Genomic DNA, 24096 nt, shown 5'->3' on the forward strand with positions numbered 1-24096 from the left:
GTTACCTCGCCCCGGTTGGGGGCTTGCAGGGGGTGCGTGTGGGTGGTCGGGGGGTGTCTGCATGGCCTGGGGCATCTTCCGTGTGCCTGGCATGGATCTTGGCTGTCAGTGCAAACCCCCCCCCCCCCACCATGGTCGCCCCAAGCCTCCATCCCGGTGTCCAAGGCAGGGGCCAGTGCAGGGGTGAGACCCTGCTGCTGGAGGGGAGGGGCGGGCTGGACCAGGCCAGTGGGAAGCTCCGTCCGAGTTTAAGGGGAGACCGAGTCATGGATTCACCCTCTGCCCTAGGCAAGCTGAGCCACGCCTGGGGAGACTACTTGGGCTCCGCTAGAAAAGGAAATCTGTCTTCCTTCTGGAGCTGAATCTCGCTCCTTCCCTTGTATTTTGAGACATGACCTCACGTATAGCCCAGTAGCCTCGACTGGCCCGGAATTCACTGGGTAGCTCAGGCTGGCCTTAACTTCACGATCCTCCTGTCTCTGCCTCCCGAGTGCTGGGATTACAGGCATGAAACACAATGCCTGGCTAAGCCAGTACTCTGTTCAGTGTAGATAACATTGGTCCCAGGGGTGAGAAAAAAACAGAGCAGTTAACCATTAACAGAAAACATTTAGAGAAATCTGAGAGATGATGGACAAAACCACAACCATCTGTAGCCTGGTCCACTTCCCACCTTGGTATTTTCTAGTTCACAGAGTTTTCCCCTCACCTCTACTATATTACTGTAAATACAGTCAGGGCCAGCTCTGCCTCAATGAATGAACAGTTTTGACTAGCATATGTTATTTTATTTTGTGGGCCGTGGGGCTTGAACTCTGGGCCTGAGCACTGTCCCTGAGCTTCTTTGGCTCAAGACAAGTGCTCTACCACTTGAACCACAGCACCACTTCCGATTTTCTGATGGTTCATTGGAGATAAGGGTCTCATGATGGACTTTCCTGCCTGGGCTGGCTTTGAACTGTAATCTTTAGATCTCAGTTTCCTCAGTAGCTAGGGTGACAGGCGTGAGCCACTGGCACCTGGCTATTTTTTAATTGACAGAAGAATTATATAATATAAAATACCTGATCTTTTTGAATCAGTGAAACATGTAAGGGCTGAACAGCAACCATGGAAAGATAACTAGTCACCTTTAGCCATGGACCTACGGAAGTGTGCCTGTGTGCACACTTTCCAGAAGAGCCATTATCCCCATTTCCACGTTCACCGTAGGTGTGTTTGCTTCGTGGCACACACCCCAACCAGAGATGTTTAGTGCTCTGCTTTTAGCACACCTTCATAGTTGGAGTCATACTCTGTTCTCACGATCACGGCCACGCTCCCAGATTCCAGTCATGTATGAACTTATAAAGAATAACAGAGTATCGTTTGATGGACGTTTCTTTTCCTCTGGCTTCCCTCCACCCCCCACACTAAAAGCAGTGCTGATGGGAAAATTCTCACGTGTCTCCAGGCGTATGAGCTAGCTCTTCCCAGGGTCTTAACCAAGGAACGAGACTGCTGAGGTGTGACAAATGCTTGTTTTCGTCTTTATTAGAAATGTCACGCTGTGCCCCCAGCCATTGCTCCAGCTGCATTCTCATTTGTGTACAAGTCTCGGGTGCTTTTCATTCTTACAAAAACTTCTTTTCTCATTGCTTATTTTTCTCTTTAACTTGTCTTTCTGGTGTTTATGAAATGTTATCTTGGGGTGGTTTTATTTTTGGCATTTATGAGCTTTTCTTGCATTTGTCCCTCTGGCTTTCTCATTCACTGGTACTTTCAACTCTCCTATGAGTTTTGCATTGGGTTTTTGGTTTTGGTTTTACGTATACGTATTCAATTTTCTGAGCAGACTGAGCTCTATTTCAGTTGTGTGCTTTGCATGTCCTTAGTTTTGTTGTTATTTTTGTCTTGTGGTCATACCGGGTTTTCAGGCCTGGGCCTCTACCATCTGAGCCCTGCCCCTCGCCTGGGGTTGTTGCTTTATAATCTCTGAGGTGATTTTCAATATCTAGAAATTGTTGATGTTTTGCTGTCCCACTTTTATTTTTTAAATCCTCCCAAAAGAAATCCCTTCTCCTGCTTGAGATTATATGCTGTGTTGTTGCATTTTCGTTTGTCTCTGCCGTGTTTTCCTTAGTATCCGTGCGCGTGCTCAGCCCCGGTTGGCGTTTGACTTGCCAGGCTCACGTCTGGCATGCTGAAGGATCCGGCTTCCTCTTGCTGTGACTCTTCATTGTGTCCACATGGGCCATGTTTTCATTGAGCTTTCAGATTCAATAATGAGAAACTCTGAGAGCCAGGCTTTATGGTTCATTCCTGTCATCCTGCTGCTTGGATGGCAGAGGCAGGAATATCGAGGTTCAAGGCCAGCCTAGGTGGTTAATGGAGGACGTGCTCTGAAAAACAAAAATGAAAATGAAAGCAAAAGGATTGGAGACACAGTGCTCAGGCTGGGAAAGCACGTACCCAGCACCATCCCTGCTACTGAAAATAAGCTCTGGTACTGAGATGGTGTTGTCGGGGAGCTCCCTTAATCTATGTGCAGAACATGGCCTGCATCTTTCCAGCTCACCATTTCTTCTTCTTTTGACAATATATTTTTATTGCTTAAAAGATCATTTCAAAAATGCCTGAATATTTAAAAATTTAGCAATGTATACAAAAGAAAGAAAATGGAATATAGGATGGAAAGACAAAAGGATGAAAGAGGGACAATTCCTCATCTTTTTACCCTTTTTTTAAGTGATCTGTTCACTGCAACTAATTAGGTTTTATCTTTCATTCTCTTATAAACATTGTCTCATACATTAAGCCACATTAATTCTTTTTAATATTCTCTGCTTTTTATTTCCTTTGCCATTCCCGTAATTATATTTCTCTCCTTTTTTTCTCCTTTTGGATTTATCATACATATGTGTGTATGCATGTATGTATGTGTGTGATGATATTATATAATTATATATTATCACATACATATGATGTGATTATATGCCATCAATTGTGAAGTAAACCACTGTATTCCCATTTTAACAGGAATTTATATATGTATATGTGATATATATGTCATTTTGTGTGTGTGTATGTGTATATATATATATATATACATCTAGCTAGATAGCTAGATTCCCTATCATATCTTGCTCTCCCACTCCATAAAGGACAGAAGTTAGGATAATTATGCTTGAATTGTTACATTTCTGGAGCTTCCAAGATGTTATCATTGTTTTAGATGGGTCATTGTTTGTGGTTTTAGGGGTGTGTGTGTGTATATATGTTTTAACTACGTATTTGCCTTTCTCTGTTGCATTTCGGGAGTTTGGTTTTTTTTTGTTGCTTTTTTTTGGGGGGGGGGAGGGTCCAGTCGTGGGGCCTGAACTCTGGGCCTGGGCGCTGTCCCTCAGCTCTTCAGCTCAAGGCTAGCGCTCTACCACTGTAGCCACAGCGCCACTTCCGGCTTTTTCCTTTTTGCATATGTGGTGCTGAGGAATCGAACCCAGGGCCTCATGCATGCAAGGCAAGCGCTCTACCACTGAGCCACCTTCCCAGCCCCGCGTTGCAGGAGTTTAGTATGTCCATTTTCCTGCTGTCTGAAGTATTTTCCTTGGAAATCTCTGTAATAAGAGAGTGTTGGTAACAAAGTCCCTGACTTTCTCTCACAATATCTTCATTTCCTGCCATTCTTTGAGATGCAGGAAAGATTGAGACATCATGATGACCTCAACAGCATTATTTATGATAGGCAAAAAACAGGAACAAGGACAAGAAAACCTACCTACATTCCCAGGAGACAGACAAGGAAGGGTTAATTATGCCACTACACCCACACAGCATCGTACAGTCCTGATATATTAGGTTTTTAAAGGCAACACAATGCCATGCTTGTGAAAGATGATTACATCGCAAGAGAAGGGACCAAACGCTGTGTGCAGCCTCATGACACTCTCTACAGACACCTTGTCTTCAGTGCGTTCTGCCAAAAAAAAGAAACCTTACTGGGGCTTTGAAAGGCTAGGTGGTTCCATGTACAATTCATGACTCTGGTATTTCATAAACCTCTTGAATGAGCAAGCACACTATTGAAATGACTTAAAGTCAAAATCATTGTCAAGAACACCAGATCCTTTACACTCATAGCCAACCCTAGCAGTCTATGAATAGCAGTTAAATTTTTACTGTCTGCCAATTCCATAAATGTGATGAAGTATTTCATTATTATGCCCATTTACATTTTGTTAATTATTATTGAAGTCAAACACTTTTTTATGCCTCTTACTGGCCAATTATACTTCTTCCTGCTTTAGAGGTTTGCCCAGACCCATTGTCGATTTTTCAATTACAATTTTAATGGCTTTCCTATTGATTTGAAGTAGCTTTTTATATATTAAGGATATTGACCCTGCCTTTTTTTAAACATTGTTTTCCAACTTGTCTTTTATTGTCACTTACAAGAACTTGGATTTCAAATTATTCTTTTTCATTTCAAAGATGATTTAGGTCTACATTTTAAAAAACAGGAATAATTGTAAGGCATATACGTATGTTTGAAATTATATTTAAATAGGTGTATGCTTGGAATCCGTATTTGAATATCTATTTGTGTATAAATGTATATATACATCTTAAAGCTTCTGATAGAAATCTTGATGCCAGGTAGAGAAGAAGTAGTAAGACGCATGTGTAGAGCAGGTTTCAGGCGCGTGTGGGGAGGTGGGGGGGGCGGGCGCTCTTCCACCGTGGTGGGGGGTGGCGGCAGCTAGGAAGCAGGCTGAAACCCCGGCTGTAGAGATCGCGGCCGGCAGGAGCTGTGTGGGGCAGGGATGGCTCATGGGTACTCTACGATGAACTCGACAGAGGGAAAGGAGAGCAGCAGACTGCACCTGGAGACAGGGCGGCCCGACGCCCCGGGAAAGGAGAGCAGCAGACTGCACCTGGAGACAGGGCGGCCCGACGCCCCTTGTAGCAGGCATTGGTCCCGTCCTCGCTCCCTGTACCAGCAGGCCGGGGGTCTGGAGCCTGTCACTGGAGCAGCTGTCACTCCAGTCGCGCTCTCCATAGAGGGACGGCCTGCTCTTAGGGGTGGACATGAGTAGCGGGGAGGGGGGGGAAAGGGGGGAGGGAGAGGGGGCGTGTTTCTCTTGTGCGCTGTGAATGTGGGTCTGTGTCCAGCCATGACCAGCAGATGCCAGGAGGATTGTCACACAGTTGTCACACCCAGAGCTGACACCAGACTCTACGGAGTGCTCCTTGGGGGAAAACGGCCTTGAGACCCACTGCGAGTGGCCCAGGGTCCCCGGAGATTTCACCCCGCGTGCTGGGGTGGGCGGTGGCGGGCTGCTCACAGGTCCAAAGACCAGTGCAAACCCTTCTTCTTGTCAGTTCCATGAACGTGTCACTGACTCGAGACACGAGTTCCCCTTTACTCGTGTTCTTGGGGCCGTTATTTTTACCCTAAGCCCTTCATCCCTGCAAGCCTTACAGTGATGTATATGGTGAGGTGAAGCTTTGCCTTCTGGTAACTTTTCTTCTTTTAAAATAACAAGTGTAATGGTGCCACTGGTTGGATAATTCCGTGATGGTGTTCCTTAATGCATTCATTAGGTGACTGCTTGTAGAGTCCTGGAAGCTCTCTCAGGGTGCAGACTGAACGATCCTCCAAGAGCAGCCTGTCTTTAAGAAATGTGCTCAAGTAGCAAAGCAGCTCTGCACCCATCACTGTTCACATTACCCCCAGCCAGTGTTAGATCTCATAACTCAAAATACTTCAAAGCCAGGCGCTGTGCCTCCCGCCTGGAACTCTATCAGGAGGCTGAGATCCGAGGGTCGCAGTTCAAAGCCATTTAGCTGGAGTGGCAGCCCCGGTGTTGTGCCCGGTCACAGGAGGCGGCGGCCCTGGCAGCTGTCCGGATGGAGGCGGGGCGGGGCGGGGCCACGCGTACTGGCGGACACTCTGAGGTTCGTCAGGGCGTGGATCCTAACAGAGCAGCTGTGCTCCAAGGCTCCTCCTTGGCCAGGCCTCCTCCCTGCCACACTCCTGCCCCCGGGACAGCTTGCCTGAGAACATCCTCCTGAAGAGGAGAGTCCGCTCAGCTCCTGCAGGAGCCGCCTCGCTCGGCACAGTCCCTGAGCGCTCACACTTCTGGGCCCAGATGACAGGAGGACACATGGTTGGGGGAGTGTGGTGACGCAGAGCTGTGCATGTGCCCCAGAGAATCTGACGCGGTGTCCAGCAACGCTGCGCGCCCCAGAGAATCTGACGCGGTGTCCAGCAACGCATGCGCGCCCCAGAGAATCTGACGCGGTGTCCAGCAACGCATGCTTGTATCTGATAAACCCTGGCAGTGCCATTTCCACCTCCCAGCCATGAGGCCAGCTAGAAGAGGGGAGGAGACGCAGCCTGGCTCTGCACCTGATCCCCAAGTCCCCCAACACCTGGATCCCACCCCTCCCCCGCCCGCACCTGGCTCTGCCTGCACAGGGGTTGGCCCGTGCTTTAGGTTGTTCTGCTCTCTTAGAATACAGTAAGTGCGTTCGGTCCAGGGCAGTCTTTCCTTGACTTTGTTCTTAATGTGACAGCCAAGCATGGTGATACATGCCTATAATCCCAGCTTCTCAGGAGGTGGAGACAGAGTGACCGTCAGTTCAAGGTCAGTATGGGCAAAGTTAACAGTACCTGCTTTCAAAAGCAAAACAGCAAAAGGGCTGGGTGTGTAGCTCCAGGGCCAGAGCATTAACCTAGCACGCACAAGGCCGTGGGTTCAGTTCCCCATGTCCTCCCCTAAATGACAGGTTGCTCCTTTGTGTTCAGAGTTGGCTAACCTGGTTGGCCTTAAATTGGGGTGATTTCTCCAGCCCTTGCGATCTGGGCTCAGCTTGGGGAATGAGCTTGTAGCAAAAGGCTCGGGCCCAAGGCTGGCATCTCATGTTTCTGGGTCTGCTTATTGTGAAGGCATGATGTGAGACACGCGGAAGAAAACAGTGCTGTGGGAAGCCTGCCTTACCTTACCCAGCACTGCCGATCTTACCCAGAGAGTGCCGATCTTACCCAGTAATGACGATCTTACCCGTAGTGCCGATCTTACCCAGCGAGTGCTGCAAGGTGTGGTGCTCACGATGTCCTGTGAGCTTGCCCATCCACACACCCGCGCGAGGGGTCACTTGCATCGGGGCTCGCGTTTGTGGGTGTGCAGTGGTGGGAAAGCACAGGGCGGCGCAGTGGTCCAACCCCATGGCCCTCTTTGGCCTGTAAAGCGGCAACCTTGGCCTGCCCACCATGTGCCGTTTCAGTAAGAGGTTGCTTCAGAGCCTGAACTGTGTGTCACAAGTGTGGAAGGCGTTCCCGTCTCTCCCTCCGCAGCCATCCACCCTTAGATCCATAGATCGTAGATTCGGGACGGCGTTGCGGGCTGGGTGGTGCGACAGGCAGTCCCATTCTGGCCCGGCTCCATCTGCCTCCTGGAGCACAGGATGCCCATCGGGACATCAGTGCAGGGTGTTCTAGCCATCTGGCGTGTCTTCAGATCCTCCCCTAACGCACAGGCCGTGGCGAGAATGTGAACCACCTAAGGCTGGGTAGCGTCTTCCCCAGGACTAATGTGGTCAGAACCATGCTACACGTTTTCTCCACTGAGGCTTTTGGGATTCCCTTTTACCCAGAGAGCCTTGCGACTGAGCTTTGCGCGATTGCGCAGGGGAAGTCTCTGAGCAGCGCCCGTCAGGCCCAGTGCAGGGCAGCTGGGGGGGGGGGCGGTGGCGGGAGCCTCGGGTCTTTGCATCATTACACAGGATTACAAAAGCAGTGCCAACTGATGGAAAGATGACGTGTCCCCAGCCCCCGCGGGGACCAGGGCGTCAGGACGCACCGCTGGGGACAGGAACCTGGGTGGATGAGTGGTGGCCATGTACATCCTCTGTTCCGAGCAGCGGGCTCGGGAACAGCACCAACACCAAGTCCCTCTTGCGGGAAGATCGTCAACGCGGGACAGTCCTTCCAATGAGCCCCACACCCACTCGAGGATGGCTGCCGAGGGCGACACGTCGGGTCCCTGTGGCAGCTGGCAGCGTGGGACCACTGCCTCAGGCCAGGCCACGGAAGCCCACGTCTCTCCCCAACCTGCTGGGGAGATGGATGGCTGCAGCGCCAGCTCCCAAGGTGAAGGACTTGCAATTACGTCTTCAGCATCGTTTATCACTGACCGGGGCGGGGGGGGGGGAGGCCGCAGGCCCACGTGGACGGAGCCAAGAGCAGCGATGCTGGCCCTCCCCTTGCTTTTGGCCTAGACACCTCTCCGTCAACTGGAGGAGGAAAACGTGAGCTGGGTCACTGCGTGGAGCGCAAGGAGTCCCCATGGAACTGAGTCTGAATCCCAGCCTCATCCTGCCATGAATTCCATCCCGAGACATGGGTCCTTGCACAAGCCGGGACACCACTGGTGTCCCAGATCAGACCTGTGTGCTGCTCAGCGTCTCGGGGCCGCCGGGGCCACGCTCCTGGACCCCACACAATGGCTCCCTCGCATTGAAGCTGCCTTGGAAGGAGCCTTTGTTTTCTTCAATGCTCTCAAGTGTGGGTCTGTGTAATTTGTTAAATACATCATGTTTACATATGCATAAGCCAGTTATCTCCAAATCACTGGCTCCTGCCTGTACCATTGGCTGCATACTTCAAGAAAATGAAGCTTAATTTTCTGTAAGCAGTGCTCCATGGTTTCCAAATAAGCTCGCGGAGACGCCTGCGAACCAAATGACACGGTGCTGACTACCCCGACAGGATGGGAGCCAGCGCCCGCCACACCAGGTGTGCAAGCCAGTCACAGCACCAGGCAGGGAAACACGAGCCCCACAGGGGCATCCGGGACAGAGTCGGGGCGTGGGGTGTGCGGTGGAAGACTCGTGAGTGGATGGGGGGGAGAGCACAGATTGGGGTCCTTTGGCACTGGGTTCAAATGTCAGCTGTGGCGTTTGGGGAGTTGAAGTCGGCAAGGTGTGGGCTCCGCCATCCCCACTGTTCGGGAGAGACCCTCCCTGGCACTGCAGTGTGTGTCTTCAGGTAGTGCAGGACATCCCTGGATTTCCCCTCCTGGCCACCCTCCTTTCTCCATCTGGCTCCAGTGTTCCGCCTTGACTGCCAGGTGCTCACTGGCCATGTTCTGGCATGTTCTTTAAGCTGTCATGGTAATGAAGTAGTGTTGTCCCTTAGTGTTCACGTTCTTTCTGCTCTGCTTTCTGCAAACCTCCGCCAGTGGCACTCGGCTGGAACGGAGGGGAAGGTTAGGGACTAAAGCACCACGCTGTTTCAGGTCTTGAACTTGGTGACAAGGACAGAGAAAGGGAGTGAGCAGGGCGAGGAGACAGACATTCAATGTGTGTGTGTGTGCGCACATGTGTGTGTGCGCATGTGTGTGTGTGAGAGAGAGAGAGAGAGAGAGGGAGAGAGAGAGAGATCTGATATTCAGGGATGTTTTCCACTTTGAACAGTGACAAAATTAACAGGCCTTCCCTCCTCTTGTCCCCTTCCCCTCTCCCGTCCCCCCTCCTCTTATTCTGCCACTCGCTAATAGCTAATACGTATTTACCCTGTTAGGGTTTACCTTTGTTCTACTAAATAGAGTCAACCTCCTACTACTTGCTTTGACGTCTTTTAATACTATTGTCTGAGACACGGCTACCATGTATGAGGCAGTCCAGAACATTCACCTCCTCCTCCTTCCTTTTTCTTGTTTGGTTCTATCACTCCATTTCTATAGAACGTACTGTCTTGTCGCTCAGTCTTCGCTTTTGCTAGGATATGTGTTTCAGAAGTCATTTTCTCAGGTGGCTGCCATGACTCCTTCAGGTGGTTCCTTTGATGGTCTCATGGGAACAAGAGTCCCTGTTACTGTGTTCAGCACTGACTTTCTGTATCCTGTATTCTTGGGTAAGCGAGTAGGTGGGCGTGAAATCCTTGATTCAACAGTCTTTTCTGCGTAACTGGGAGACTACACTGAAGATCACTGTGCGGAAACCTGAAGAGCCTCATCTCTTCTCTCTTCTAGTAATTTCACTGGGATGGATGTTAGCATTGATCATTCTACACCCATTTCTCTGCTCGCTCTTGCCTGGGTCCAGCTCTGTCTTTGAGGAATGATGTGATGAGTTCCTTTCCCATGGCCTGTGATGTTCTCGTGTGTTCCTCAGCTCCATAGAGTCTCACGTCCCTTTTCTGTTTCATAGAAAGGTTTGAGGAGCATCTGGTGTGTGCTCTCGTGGATCTGACAGCAAATCCATGTGGTCTTGGCTATTCCTCGTGGAGAGGGCCATTTCTGGATGCTTTTCATTGCTGTATTTATTAACAGCTTGCTTGACTTACTGCGTGTATCCTTTCAGTTCAGTGTTGATGTGTCAGAGTGATCTAGAGTTACCTTCACAGCCCCATGAATTCCACTGGCCGTTGTGTCCCTCTGTCCATCCCCCCTTTCCTCGGCGGGCAGGGTGTTGTCTGCAGTGCGTCCTGGCCCCTTGTCTCCAGGCACACCCATCACCCACATGCAGAGTGGCCCGTGCTGCTTCTCCAGGGCTCACTTCCTCTCTAGCCCCGTGACTTCTCCTTGCCTTCCTTTTCCTGTTCCCTCCCTCTCATTCCGGCATCCTTCCCCCTCCCCACATTTTCCAGGGTCTCCTTACTCTCTGCTTCCTCCAGCTTTGACTTCGATTCTTCCGCAGTCTTTGTGGCTTCTCATTTTTTGTTTGCCTGTTGACAGCCCGGGCACTGTCTCTGAGCTTTTTCTGCTAAGGCTAATACTCCACAGTGAGCCACAGCTTCACTTCCGGTTTTCTGGTGGTTAACTGGAGATAAGAATCTCCTGGTCTCTCCTGCTGGGGCTGGCTTTGAACCTCAATCCCCAGATCTCAGGCTCTTCTTGAGTAGCTAGAATTAACAGGCATATGAGCCACCATTCCCCAGTGCTTCTGTTTTGTGCACTGCTTGCTTTGTTGGGTTTGTTTATAAAGGTGTTTTTTTTTTTTTCATTTCAATTTATGGTGTTTTACTTGGTCTATGTTTTCATGCTTCTCTGTTTTTCTGCCTAATAATAATGTCGGGCCATCTCCTAGTTCAAGGTAAACTTGTGCATGGGTATATCGATGTTGACAGGGAACGGCCAGGCACCAGTGGCTTATACCTGTAACTGTAGCTACTTAAAGCATCTCCAGTCCTCCAGGTCTCCAATTAACCAGCAAAATGCTTGACTAGAGACATGGAGTAGTAGAGTACCAGCCATCAGCTAGAAAGTCAAGCAAAAGCATGAAGCTCTGTATTCAAGTCCTAGTACTGGCACCAGAGACAGAGAAACAGAGATAGAGACAGACATAGAAAATGGAATTTAAAGCTAGATTTCATAGCACATTAATGTGGGTGTTGAATGAGCAGGGGGCATAAAAGTGCAGATTCTTCCTAGATATCCCCTGAAACTGCTTTCTGTCACTAAAAGAACTTGAGGTTTAGCATGAGTTCCAGAATATGCATGGCATGTCAGAGCTCATCCCCTAGAATGCATGTGTTTATAATGTGTAATGGAGCAGATTCACACATTTGCTTTCTAGATGCGTTTCAGATCTAGAAAGTGACTGAGTCATGCAAGTTGGGTGCCTTTGAGTAGCGCTAACCCTTAGCACGAATTCATTTCAGTAGCCACTCCATTCAAAATGGCTTCCCCGTTGTTCCTCGGCCTGCCTGATGTGTGGTCTCTCTTCCCATGCACATGACACTAGGCTCAAACTCTTCCACCACCTGGAGGCCTTCCCTGGCTGCAGTTGGCCACTCCAGCTCAGAGGCTGACAACAGGCAAAGGCAGAGCGACTTTCCGAGCTCCGCCTGCCTTTGTGCGGGGCAGCTGCCCAGGTGGGGACTGGCCATGGTGCCGGCCTTCCCCAGGGCTCCGCCTGCCCTGGCTCTCTAAGTCCTCTGTTGGCCCCATTCACACCTAGCCTCAGACACCTGCCATCATAAATTGTAAGTGCGAACAGCAACGAAGGTTTCTCCTGCTTAGTCCATGCTAGTTGCAGGCCTATGAAATCTGGTGGGCATAAAGCCCCTGCGAACCTGCCGGGTACACTTCTGTTTCCCGTAGTCTGTTCATCTGTGCCAGGGCCCCATGCAGGCAGATGCTGACCCACTGGCAAGAAAATACAATCAAAGCCAGAGCTGGCACTGCCAACCAGTGTTTTGCATATCCAATATATATATACATATCTGTATTTGCCCTGGAGTGTGGAAAAGGCTGTGGATTTTATCAGAAGCTTTAAAAGCTTATTTCATCTGGCTAAACTTCCTGCCCTAGACTATTGGGGGGAATAATAAGTATTACTCCTCAAATACAGCTACCACTGCTGTGCGTGTTCCCATGCATTTCTTTTCCCAGATGAAGCGTTATCATTAGAATCGAGGGAACTTTAAAGTCTCTTCAAATCCAGGTTACCAACCATCGTCATAATGGCTTTAAAAGGGAAATTTATCCGATCTTAGTGCGCAGGTTGTACCATTAATTAGTTTAACTCGTCTTCTTCTGAGTCGAATGTTAGTATTTTAAGCTCTTCCAAAGACTGCTTCTGAAGAAGGGCTTTATTAGCAAGCCCCTGACTCGAATTCCTTTCTTCCTGTCTGCTGACATAAATTAATGCTTTCTCTAAGAAGAAGAGTGTACGTATATATGAAAATTATGTATACACACATACATGTATAATTATGTGTGTGTGTGTGTGTGTGTGTGTAGTAGGCAGAGTACCAGTGGCTCACAATCGTAATCCTACCTTCTCAGGAGGCTGAGATCTGAGGAGAGTGGTTCAAAGCCAGCCCAGGCAGAAAAGTCTGAGACTTTTCTAATTACCCATCAAAAGTTCAGAAGTAGAAGTGTGACTCAAGTGGTAGAGCACCAGCCTTGAATAGAAAAGGCCAAGGGAGAGTGTGAGGCTGTGAGTTGGAGCGCCAGTATTTGCATCGAAACAAAAACAGCAAAACCTTACTTTTAGATAGACTTTGCTGCTGAAGGGAGGGGCACTGAAAACTATGAAAGTGGAGTTGTGCGGGGTCGGGTTTGAGCGGACGTGTGCTAGCTCATCCCTCTGCCGTGATTCCGGCTAGAAGTGGGCTCATGCGTGTGCCCACACTATGCTGGAATGTGCCTACAGCAGCCTCTTCTGGCCCAGGCCCATGTGGACAGCACGCAGGACAGCGAGCTGATCTCCGAGCTGTGACCTACCTCTGCAGCTGGTCCCGGCCCAGTCTTTGCCCATCGCCGATGGCAGGCAGGGCTCAGAGGAACGCCCTGACTGGCCTGAAGAGCAGCAGCGGCTCGGGCCTTGCGTGCTGTGGTGCACTGGCCCCGGCGAGGCCTCGCTGGCTGGGCCCTCTGTGCAGGAAAGCAGGTGAACGCCAGTTCTGAGGCCCCAGTGCCATTCGCCAACGCGGGCGTGGAGGACCTGGGAGAGATGAGGAACTCCGCTCCCTGGGTCCACTCTGCTCTCGCAGTCTGTGGTTCCCACACTGCAGCTCCTGCTGCCTGCCCCGTGCTTAATGGCGGACTGATCCAGTCCCCGTGGAGGAGGGAGACAGGTGAGCGGGCCGGCGTGTGCCGGGCAGGGCAGGGCAGGGCAGGAAGGTGCCCTGGCCTTTGCAGATCTTGGCTTTGAAAAGTCTTCCCCCGGCATGGCAACTCCATCCTAACAGCAGCTCAGCTGGACCTTTGACAGGAGCTGCTAATTGCAAACACTGATCCAGAGCCGCTCTGATTAAGTAATGACTCACAGGAGCGCAGAGGGGGCCGAGGTGGATTCGTGGGGAAGGGCCGGCTCCAGGTCTCCCCGCTCCCCGGCAGAACTTGAGTCTGGCCCAACTCTTTAATTACCTTCCGAGGCACTAGCGTTTAAATTAAATTCTGATGGTTCTCATATTGGCATTCCGCAGCGCCCTGAGCTCCCCATCTGTGCAGCTGGGCGGGGGGGGGGGAGGGGAGCAGCCCTGGTGACAGGTGGCGTTTTGTTCCTTGGGCCATCGGCCGACTGGGGTCACGCGTTGGGGAGTACACCCGCACGGCCACGTGCCCCAGCGTCCCCCGGGACCCCATGTGTATCATTTCCCCAGCACTTCACAGTTCTCATTCTGTTCTTTTCATTCCCTTTCAAGCTGAATCCTCTGGGGGGAATGTCAGCACCCCCAAATTATGCTGAGACCGGTGTGGACCCAGGGGTGGCCTTGGGGTGCTGTCTAAGGAGGACTGCACTGCCCAGCTTCCTGTCCTCTTCTCTGGCACCAGTCCGTGCCTATTCTGCCGCCTCTGCACTGGGCCTGGCCTTGGGGGAGGGGGAGGGGCGGCTTCTCCAGGCTGGACGTGGCTGGCGTCTGCTCACTGCCCGCCTGGCCTTGGCCAGCGGCCGAGGGCCCACAGGCTGCGCTCGTGTCCTGATCTTCCTGCACTACCGGCCTCCCAGCCTGAGTCCTGGGACTGTGGGACCCAGAGACTCGGATCCCCCGCACCCCTGTCAGGGTGGAGCCCAACGCGGCCGGCAAACTTCTCTCCCTCCTGGCAAGTTGACCCGGCGGTGTTCTCAGCCCAGAGGATGCTCTGGGTAGCTGGCGTGCATAGCAATAGAGAAAGCAAACGGATGATGTTCATTTCCCACCTTCTAATGGGAGATGAGCCTCAGAGTCCACATCCCGTCCTCCCCCAAACCACAGTCTTCCAGGAGAGCTGAGCCCTGTCGGGAGAAGTGAAGCAGGCCCGAGGGGAGTCGCGGACGCTCCCCCGCCTGCAGGGCCCCGGCTCATGAGTGGGGCTGTAGGCTGGTTTAGGGTTTTCCAAGCACTGCTGTGTCCTCGGCACCACACAAGGGTGTCGGTTAGGAGAGGAAGCCAGACATGCTCAAAGGACCGCTGCCTAACCCAGGGTTCCCAGCCTGCTGTGCTGCAGGGACTCTCGGCGTGCACACCCCACCAGCCACCGCACGCCCCGCTCCCAGCCCTGGGCTGGACACGTGAGGAACTGGATGTAGGTTTGTGTTCATTTTAACTCACCGTAATGGGACAGTACAAGCATTCATTTCCTCTGCGTCCGATGTGGGCAAAGGCAGTTTTATTTCCATGCGTTTATCTTACTGGTTTGGGGGAGGCTGGGTTGCTTGCTGTCACATTTCCTATAAATCTTCAACTTTAAACAAAGTAACAACTGCAATAGTAAAAATCCTCGCTGGCATGCCCTGGGTAATTACTAAGAAGCCCGGCAGACTGTCCTAACTAAAGGTCACCGATGCCGTTGGCCTGAGGGTCTGACCAGCCAGTAGGCAGTGTGCTCCCCGACCCCGCACACCCCTGCCTGGTGTCTTAAAAGCAAGGCCAAGGACTGGGAAGGTGGCTTAGTGGTAGAGTGCTAGCCTTGAGTAAAAGAGGCTCAGGGACAGTGTTCAGGCCCTGAGTTCAAGCCCCAGGACGAGTTAAATAAATACATACAAAGCTGGGCATCAGGACTTCAGTTCAAATACTGAACATACATTTGCAAAGTGCTTCGCAGAGCTTGAAGTCGAGTCCTAATGGGGTGAAGGCAGTAGTCAGGAATGATGGCAGCCCGCTGGTCGGCTCCCCTAGTTTGGTAGGTGGAGAGAGGCTTTTCCTTCCTGGGGTCTGGGAAATTTAGTTCCAGCCTAGGGAAGGACGGGCTGGACCAGAAAGCAGACGTGGATTGTAAGACTAGCATCTTCTAGTAATTACCCAGGCCTCACCTTCCCACGCAGACAGATCAGATTGGGGCCTGTGCTGATTGGCTGGTGGACTGTGCCCGTCAAGCCCTGTGCTGATTGGCGGACAGACTGTGCTCATGCAGTCAAGGCCTGTGCTGATTGGCTGGCTATGCCTGTGCAGTCAGGGCCTCTGCTGATTGGCTGGAGGATTGTGCTCGTGCAGTCAGAGCCTGTGCTGATTGGCTGGCTACAGTCGGTGCCCATACTAGTTGGCTGATCACACCCATGCTGATTGGCTGACAGTGCCCGTGTAGTCAGGGCCCGTGCTGATTGGAGGCCGGCTTGGAATGTAGGTGAGACTCAGCTTTGCCCCTCCTCCATCCTTTCCTTGGTGGCTTGCAGTGACTCCCAAGCCCTCAGCACCGGGAGACGTGCAGAACTTAGCTCTGCATCCAGTCGGCGTTTTGTGGGTTCCTTAGTGGCATGCTTGTGGAGAATTGGAGTTTGGGGAAAAGCCACAGCTCTGTGTCTCAGCTCATCACTGGGACGGGGCCCCCTGGCGTTCTCCTTTCTCTCTAGCCGGCCAAGGCCACAGAACACATGGTTCATGACTCTCATGCTCTGCATCAGGCAGGCCTGGGCCTCCAGGACAAAAGGAAGTAAGCTGTGTGTCAGACACCCTTTTCTCTCTTTCGGGATTTCTCCCCTCAGCCTTCTAGGAGGCCTTCAGATAGGCTCCACCCACCTCCTCGTCTGCCTGTCCATCCATCCAATCACACAGTAGGGGTGTCTGTCCCCACCAAACCTGCTGTCCCTGCCAGGATTGCGATGGTGAGCTTGGTGGGTGCACAGCGGTGTGGTTGCCCAAGGGGAGGCGTTAGCTTGGAGGCCGTCAGATGCAAGTCTGAACCGTGCCGCCCGTCCTGAGAGTCCAGGCTTTCTCTGTGTCTTGCTTGGCTGGGAGGTTTTACTTTGCCTCCCACACAGGGGGCAGAAGGCCCAGGGACTCAACGTTTGTCTGTCTGTGTGTGTGTTTCTCTCCAGCTTGCACCGACAAGGAGTTGAGGAACCTTGCTTCCCGGCTGAAAGACTGGTTTGGAGCTCTTCACCAGGACGCCAACAGAGTCATCAGACCCACCAGCTCCAACGCAGCCCCGGGCAGTAAGATACCCCACTTTTCCAACCGACTCCACCGTACACACCAAACATCGTTCATCAGCAAATAGCATTATTAGAGTTTTTTGTTGTTTTAAAGGAAACATTACACTAAAGGTATGAACAGTAACACATGACTGTAATCCCAGCACTTGGGAGGCTGAGGCAAGAGGATGATGAGTTCCAGGCCAGCCTAGGTTACACAGCAGGATCCTGTCTCAGAGTAGGTGGAGTTTCTGAAGGCAGTGCTGCTGAGGGAATGCAGGTGAGAATCACAGCACGCCTCTTGCAGCCCAGGAAGGCAGGACGATCACTTGAGCCAAAGTCAGACCCCATGTCAGAAAACCAAAAACCTGTATCTTTGAGTCTTTGGCTGTCTTTCTCTGTGCATGGCGGCCTTCTAGAATGCCCAGTGCAGACGATTCTAGGTGATAATTGTTGAAGTGTTTTGTCAAGCTGGATGTGGGTGGCTCAGGTCTGTAATCCTCGCTACTCAGTAGACTGAGATCTGAGAATTGTGATTCAAAGCCAGCCCAGGCAGACAAGTCCATGAGACTGTTATTTCCATTTAACAAGCAGAGAGCCAGAAGTGGAGGTGTGGCTCAAGTGGTAGAACACCAGCCTTGAGTGGAGAGCATGTGCACGCGCGTGCGCGCACACACATACACACACACACACAGAGCCAGAACGACAGGATAGCATTTGCTGCCCAGAGCGTACAGGTTCTGGAGGTGCTCTGGGTGTGTTTGCAGCAAAGGGAAAAGGTCTGGTCTGGTTTTCCCCATTTGGGCTCAAGAGACCTGGAGCCACAGCGGGTGTGGACAGACGTCCTGGCCGTGGGGTCTCGGAGCAGCCTTTTAGCAGAGAGAGATGAGGAGCTGCTCCAGGGCAAGGAGCCTGGAAAAGACTGATCTGGCCAGAAGCTGAACCCCCAAGGGGCTCTGGTCTTGAGGTCCTGAAGTCACCAGAGGAAGGGTGTGGAAGGGCGTGGGGGAGACGAGGTTCCAGGGTCCCTGCGGGGAAGCTGTCAGACCTGCCTCACGCCCCCCCACTATTGAGGGGTCCGCTGTCCGGGCAGCCACCGATGCCGGGCACAGGGGGCCTTATCTGGATTGGTACTTTGGTCCTCTGTAAATGGTTAAGTATTCTCTCCCGTGTATAAAAATGTCACTATTTTATACAAGTGACGTATAGATCCTTAGCCTTTGGAGTAGCTAGGACTGCAGGTGTGAGCACTGAGCCCTCAGCAAAGATGCCAGGAAACTCCTTCCAGCAACATCCCTGGCATGTGGAGACACAAAGGACTCACGTCACTTTGTCCTCAGCTTCTTTAGGTCTGGCTGGCACGTACGCCTGCTGAGCAGGTCTCCCGTGCTCCAGAAAGGGCCCCCCGCTGCCTCTCCCATGGCCTGGAGTGCGCAGGGGCTGCAGGCAGTGTCTGTGGAGACCTAGGGACCCGGGCAAGGGAGGCACTGCAGGGGGGCCTGTCGTCCCCATGGGGACTTCCGCTGCCATTTCTGCCTTGCTCCCTTTCTCTGCTGTCCCCAGAGATGTCCTCAGGCCTGTCCAGGAAGGCATCAGGGGACTGCCGATGGGGCCTGGGACGGGGCTGCCTGGCTTTGAACCCCAGTTAACAGTTGCATAACCCTGAAAGCAGAAGGAAAGCTCCTAGCCGTGTGTGTGTGTTGTCTGCAAAGCGGAGAAGCCCAAGTTCATTTCACAGGATTACTCCCAGGAGTAGTAGGAAGTATAGGGTGTCCAGGAGTGTGCAATATGAAACTCCTTTTTGATTCTGCAGTGCTAGAATTTGAGCTGCAGGCTTGTGGCGTGCTAGGCAAGTGCTCTACCACATGAGCCACACACTCGGCTCCTTTGACACTATGTGTTAGTCAGGGTCTCACGCTTTGCACAGGGCTAGCCTGGCAAACAGCGATCCTCCTCGTGAGCATCTAGGACAACAGTGGCACCAGCACGCCTGCCTCCGTCGGAGGCTGAGACGGAGCCCAGCCAACTCCTCCGAGTGGCCTTGAACCACGGTCCTTCCGATTCCCAAGTCCCTGGGATGGCAGGGCATGGGGTACATGCAGTGCCCAAACCGGGAATCATGGAGACTGAAGACAGTCTAGGCTAGATAGCAAGATTCTGTGTATCTCCAACCATGAAAAAAGGAGAATCCAGAAGGGAAGCAGACCTAGGGATCCCAAGAGAAAGATGCGCTCGTGACATGAGGCGTGCCTTTCCGGTGCCTCGTGGCCCCAAGTGGAAAGCTAAGAAGTTACTATCGAAGCCATCCAATTTCTGCCGTGGAAGCAAGTGAATTCTCCTTCCCAAGGTAAGTGAGTGGTCACTGTCTGGCTCGACCTGGATCCCCTGTCAGAAGAGACGGGGTTGAGGCAGCCCCTGGCCGGCCAGCTGGCCACACCATCCCTCTGTGGGATTCAGCAGCCCTCTGCGGTAGTCAGTGCTTCTAGATTACTGTCTTGCTATCCCTTTGATAATGTTTTCAGTTGATTTTTTTCACCTAAAAGCAGTTTTCAGTATAGTTTCACACACACCCTCTTCTAAGCAGGCCTTGTCCACAAAAACCCTTATGTGCATCACAGCTACATTAGCATTGGAGAGTTCCTCCCTTTAGAACACCCATTCCCCAGATGCTGGTTTCTGTGCTGTGGCACGTTGTACTGTGTGTTGCTCAGAACCTGCAGTCACTGAGGCTGTGGGAAGGAAGGAGGGGCGGGGCGCACAGCCAAGCCTGAGCCTGGCCTTTGCCTCCAGGGTTCGACACCAGCATCCTGCCCATCTGCAAGGACTCCCTGGGCTGGATGTTCAACAAACTGGACATGAACTACGACCTGCTGCTGGACGCCGCAGAGATCAACGCCGTCTACCTGGACAAGCACGAGCCCTGCATCAAGCCGCTCTTCAACTCCTGCGACTCTTTCAAGGACGGCAAGCTCTCCAACAACGAGTGGTGCTACTGCTTCCAGAAGCCGGCAGGTGAGGCGGCGCGCACAGCTCCCTGCTCCCGTAACGTGGGCTCCTAGGACCTTCGCCGTGACTTCACTCCCAGGTTGACTCATAGTCAACTCTATTCCCAGGTTGACTCATAGTTGCACTCTATGCAAACACTAGGGTGATTCCTTCCCACAGGCACATGAATTCCCTGCACGTCTCAGGTGAGTGTGCGCTTACTGGCGTCTGTAGACAGCAGCTAGTGATGGAGAGAGATGAGTATTAGAAAGGACTCCCAGGGATCGCCTGTAACTGAGTCAGACAGGAGGGTGAACCTGCGGTGCCTCTGGGAGGGACAGGAGGGGACATGGGAACCCGCAGCCCCTGTACCCATTGAGCTTCCTGTGCTCAGGCCCAGGACCAGCGGTGGCAGCCCTGGCGGGCGCTGCCTCCTAGAAGTGCACATGCGCTGCGTTTGTTTACATCCGATTCTCAAGTGCAGCAGCACCCGACCTCCCGCCACCCCAGAATACCATTAACATCTGCGGATGTGTCCCCCCCCCCCCCCCCGCCACGGCTCCTGTCCTCTCCGTGGAATGACCGTCCTTCCTGATTTAATTTTTCCTGCTAGGCTCTTGTGGGGTGTTGCTGTTATATTTAGTAAGAAATTCAAATATTATTTTTTCTGTGACTGCATGCATTTTTTTGGTAGAAAATTTTGACATCAAGATAGAATACCTTGGTTTTTTCTCAGTTAATAGGGCTCTCGTAGGTTTTCTTCAATACCTTTTGGTTTTCAGTTTATATATTTCCAACAGATAGTTTTCAGTTTATTTCCAACAGATAGTTGTCCTCTTTATCAATCTATTCAAATTAATTCTACACTATCCAAATCACAGTTGCTTTGCTGTGCTCTTGATATCTGGTAGGACTATTCCCTTTTAAATCTCTTTTTCCAAAATTTTCCTGGGTATTCATCTTTTTCTCCCTCTATGAACTTTAGAATCAATTTAGCTAATTAAAAAGAGTTCCTGTTAGCTCTGGAATGTTGCACTTTGTTAGAACAGAATGTGTCTTATCACACTGAGTTTTCTTCCAATATTTCTGTTCTTGGTGAATGAAGTCTACTTTTGTTCCAGTCCTTCGTGACATTCTCGTTTTGTTTATGTTTAGGTTATTCTGCATGGATTTTCCAGGTGCAATCATATCTTCAAATAGAGAATTTACCTCTTTGCCTTTTCAATTTTCAAACCTCTTGCTTTCTGATTTTGAATTACATCAGAAACTACTTAGAAATTGATGCCAAGTAGAGTAGCCCTGATTTGTATATTAGCATAAAGCATTTGCAGGCATGCACCACCAGTAAGCTATGGTAAAATACACACAGCTGTAGTTTTGGTGTGTGTGAGCACAGAGTGGGTTCTTACGGCTGCTCACCAGGCCTCGGGACATCTGGGACCTTTTAGCACTTGCTGTGGGCCAGAATCCTGAAGTAGTTGAGCAAAACCATTTATCATTCTCTCCTTTTCTCCTGACTTGGAATCACTTGCATTTTGCTTTTCTATTATACATCAGTATTTTCGAAGCTTGGAATTTTCCCTAATTGACGGCCACAGATATTTTTATTATGATTACGTGAATGATTCTGATTTTCTTTCTCCTCAGGACTGGTCTTTTTATGCCTATACTTTCTTCTCTTTCTGCAGTTCTAAAGACAAGCATTTCCACTTGCAAAATAGGCGGTGTCAGCGCCGCCTTCCGTGTCACACTAGTGTGGCTGTCCCTGCGGCATGCTGCCTGTTCTAACCTCTTTCTCTGGTGGTTTTCATGTTGGATCTTGTTTATCTAAAGCCAACAAAATGGGTCTCACAGCCCTACCTTCTGTCCCAGAATGCTCAGGAAGACCAGTGGCCCTGTGAAGTCCTCAGTAACAGTGGGGGATGCCCACACACTTGGGACCTCTGGAAAGAGGTCCAAGCCAAAGCCCAGGGCTTCCCAGAGACTGGGGAGACCATGTGGTCACAACCCCCCAAAGCTGGTGAGGTTGCTTTGCTTAGAACAGATGTCTGTTCTTTGGGGAGACAAAGGCAACACATACCCCATGAGCCTCTAGGACCCCTGTATCTGTCCTTTACTTACGAGTGGAGGGCTTCAGGCAGCACACACAGGCTGTGCCTCAACCTGGACTGGAAGTCTCACTTCTGACGCCAACGGGTATCTCTCCAGGCTGCTGTGCTCTGAGGTCTTCACAGCTGCCCCTGTAGGGTTCTAATCCTCTTTCACCCCACAGCGGGGTCTGGACTTGATGGAGGATTTGTGGCAAAGCCTTAGGTAGTTTAGAACACTTACCACAGATCTCTCCTTCCAGCTAGCCGGGGAAAGTCTGCTAACTGGGTGTGAAGGCTCAGACCTGTAATCCCAAGGAAATTGAGAGGATGGTGGTCAAGACCAGACTAAGAAAAAAGTTAGAGGACCCTCTCCCCTCCCCCCGCCACCACCACACATACCCCTCAATAATTTATAAGCAGGTGTGGCGGCGTACATGGATAATCCCAGCTATAGGGAGGCCTAGTTAGGAGGTTGGTGGTCTGAGGTTAGCCTGGGGAAAAATGCAAGACCATACGGTAAGCGCCTGCCTAGCAAACACAAGGCCTTGAGTTCAAAGCCCTGTACTGCCACAAAATCTGTTAGCAAATTATTATCAGACATACATATTTGCTTGAAATGGAGCTAGGAAGGAAAATTCCGGCGCGTTGCAAGTAGCCTTGAGATACTGTTTTAAGTAGTGTGGTGTGAGGTTTAATTAGCAACACGAATGGCCTGGATCTGTTTTGTTGTGTGGTTCGTGCATATGGAGCCATTCCATTCCCAGGTGTGTCATTGTCTACGCCGCACGTCAGGAGCGAAGTCAATCATTAGAGATGATATCCCATACCATCTGGAAGCTGACTTCTGTAAATTATTTTTTAGGTCTCCCTTGCCAGAATGAAATGAACAGAATTCAGAAGCTGAGCAAGGGGAAAAGCCTGTTGGGTAAGTTCAGTTTCGTGTCACTTGCTCAAGCAACTAATTACACTGTGCATGTCTCTTACTGCATTCAGCACCGCAGGGGCCGCTCAGCTGGGGCCGGTGCCATGTGCCAGAAATGACCAGGTCCTGGGCATTTTCTCCCTGGACCCCACTCTCAGGGCAGCTGGTGGTATGCCATCACGCCACCCACAAGAAGGTCAGAGGTCAGGGCTGGAATCAGCCCCGGCCCTGCTGCAGCCACCTCCAGATCTCGGGCTACACTGAACCTCGAGTTTCCCTTCTGTTAGCTGAAGCCCCTGGTACGGGCTTGCTCAGATTCCTGCCAGCTCGGAAGTGTAAGGTCTATACGTTAGAGCGGGAGCTGTCCACTGTAGGAGGAGGAGCTCAACCTCAGAATGTCCTGGCTCTGATGAGAGCCTGTGCGCCTGTGCGTCTCTGGAAGGATGTGTTGGGCTGCTTTCCCTCCTCCAGTGTGAGAACAGAGGTCGCAAATGCCGCCCTAAGCCCCTGACTGCCTGGACCGCCCTCCAGTCTTCAGCATTTGCAAGAAACGGTGGCAGTGCCGGGCCACTGGCAGCCTCATCTGCTAAGAGAATGGAGTCTGCGGTCCTTGACATTGGCTCGCTGACAGCTGCAGCATGGTCTTTCTCTGTGGCCTTCTCTGAACACTGAGGGGCAGGGACACCCCTAAGCAGCCCACTGTCTACACGGGTGTCTGCCTACCTAAAGGAAACGGGTGATGTCCAGCACCAGCCACGGTGTGGATTCTGGCGATTTCTCTTGAGTTGGGGATGCTTTAGCTGCTATGGCGACTCCTGCCCACCTGCTCCAGTCAGGGTCTCTGTCCTGCCGTCACGGCTCTGGGGTCCAGTGGCACACGCTAATCATCAGTCACTCTGGGGATGCCTTGCTTGGAGTTCCAGCCCAGAGCAGTTAGGGTTGTGGTAGACCTTTAGCTGTTAGGTCCTGGTGCTATTTCCACACGCATGCAACTTCTGCCCCTTTCCTCCTCCACCTGTATAGACGGCGCGTGGGTGCGTATTGCTATGCTGTCGTGGTGGGAAGGTATGCAGTGCCCTTCAGTCCTCCACCCCTCAGGGATGCCCTTCTGCTGGACAGTCTCCCTGTCACCCGTGTAAGCTCACTCATTCAACATGATGTCCAGTTTCAAATGACATAATTCCAGCTTTCTTTATGGCTGTATAATATTCCATGACACACACACACACACGTCCCATATTGTCTTTACCTGTTCATTGATCAGTTGTTGGC

General features: G+C 51.5%; 1 protein-coding gene across 1 annotated transcript in view; it reads left to right on the plus strand.

Moving 5' to 3' along the window:
• LOC138803600 (testican-1-like) overlaps window positions 1–24096 on the plus strand; it is a 348303-nt gene that overhangs the window by 319444 nt on the left and 4763 nt on the right. Inside the window, exons 7-9 of the mRNA XM_069987667.1 lie at window positions 16732–16848; window positions 19618–19839; window positions 22765–22827. Of these exons, the coding sequence (XP_069843768.1) occupies window positions 16732–16848; window positions 19618–19839; window positions 22765–22827 (402 nt within the window). The remainder of the gene's footprint in view (window positions 1–16731; window positions 16849–19617; window positions 19840–22764; window positions 22828–24096) is intronic.

This window comes from Dipodomys merriami, unplaced genomic scaffold (genome assembly GCF_024711535.1).
Source record: "Dipodomys merriami isolate MVZ:Mamm:240054 unplaced genomic scaffold, mDipMer1.0.p SCAF_342, whole genome shotgun sequence".
Classification (NCBI taxonomy): Eukaryota; Metazoa; Chordata; class Mammalia; order Rodentia; family Heteromyidae; genus Dipodomys; species Dipodomys merriami.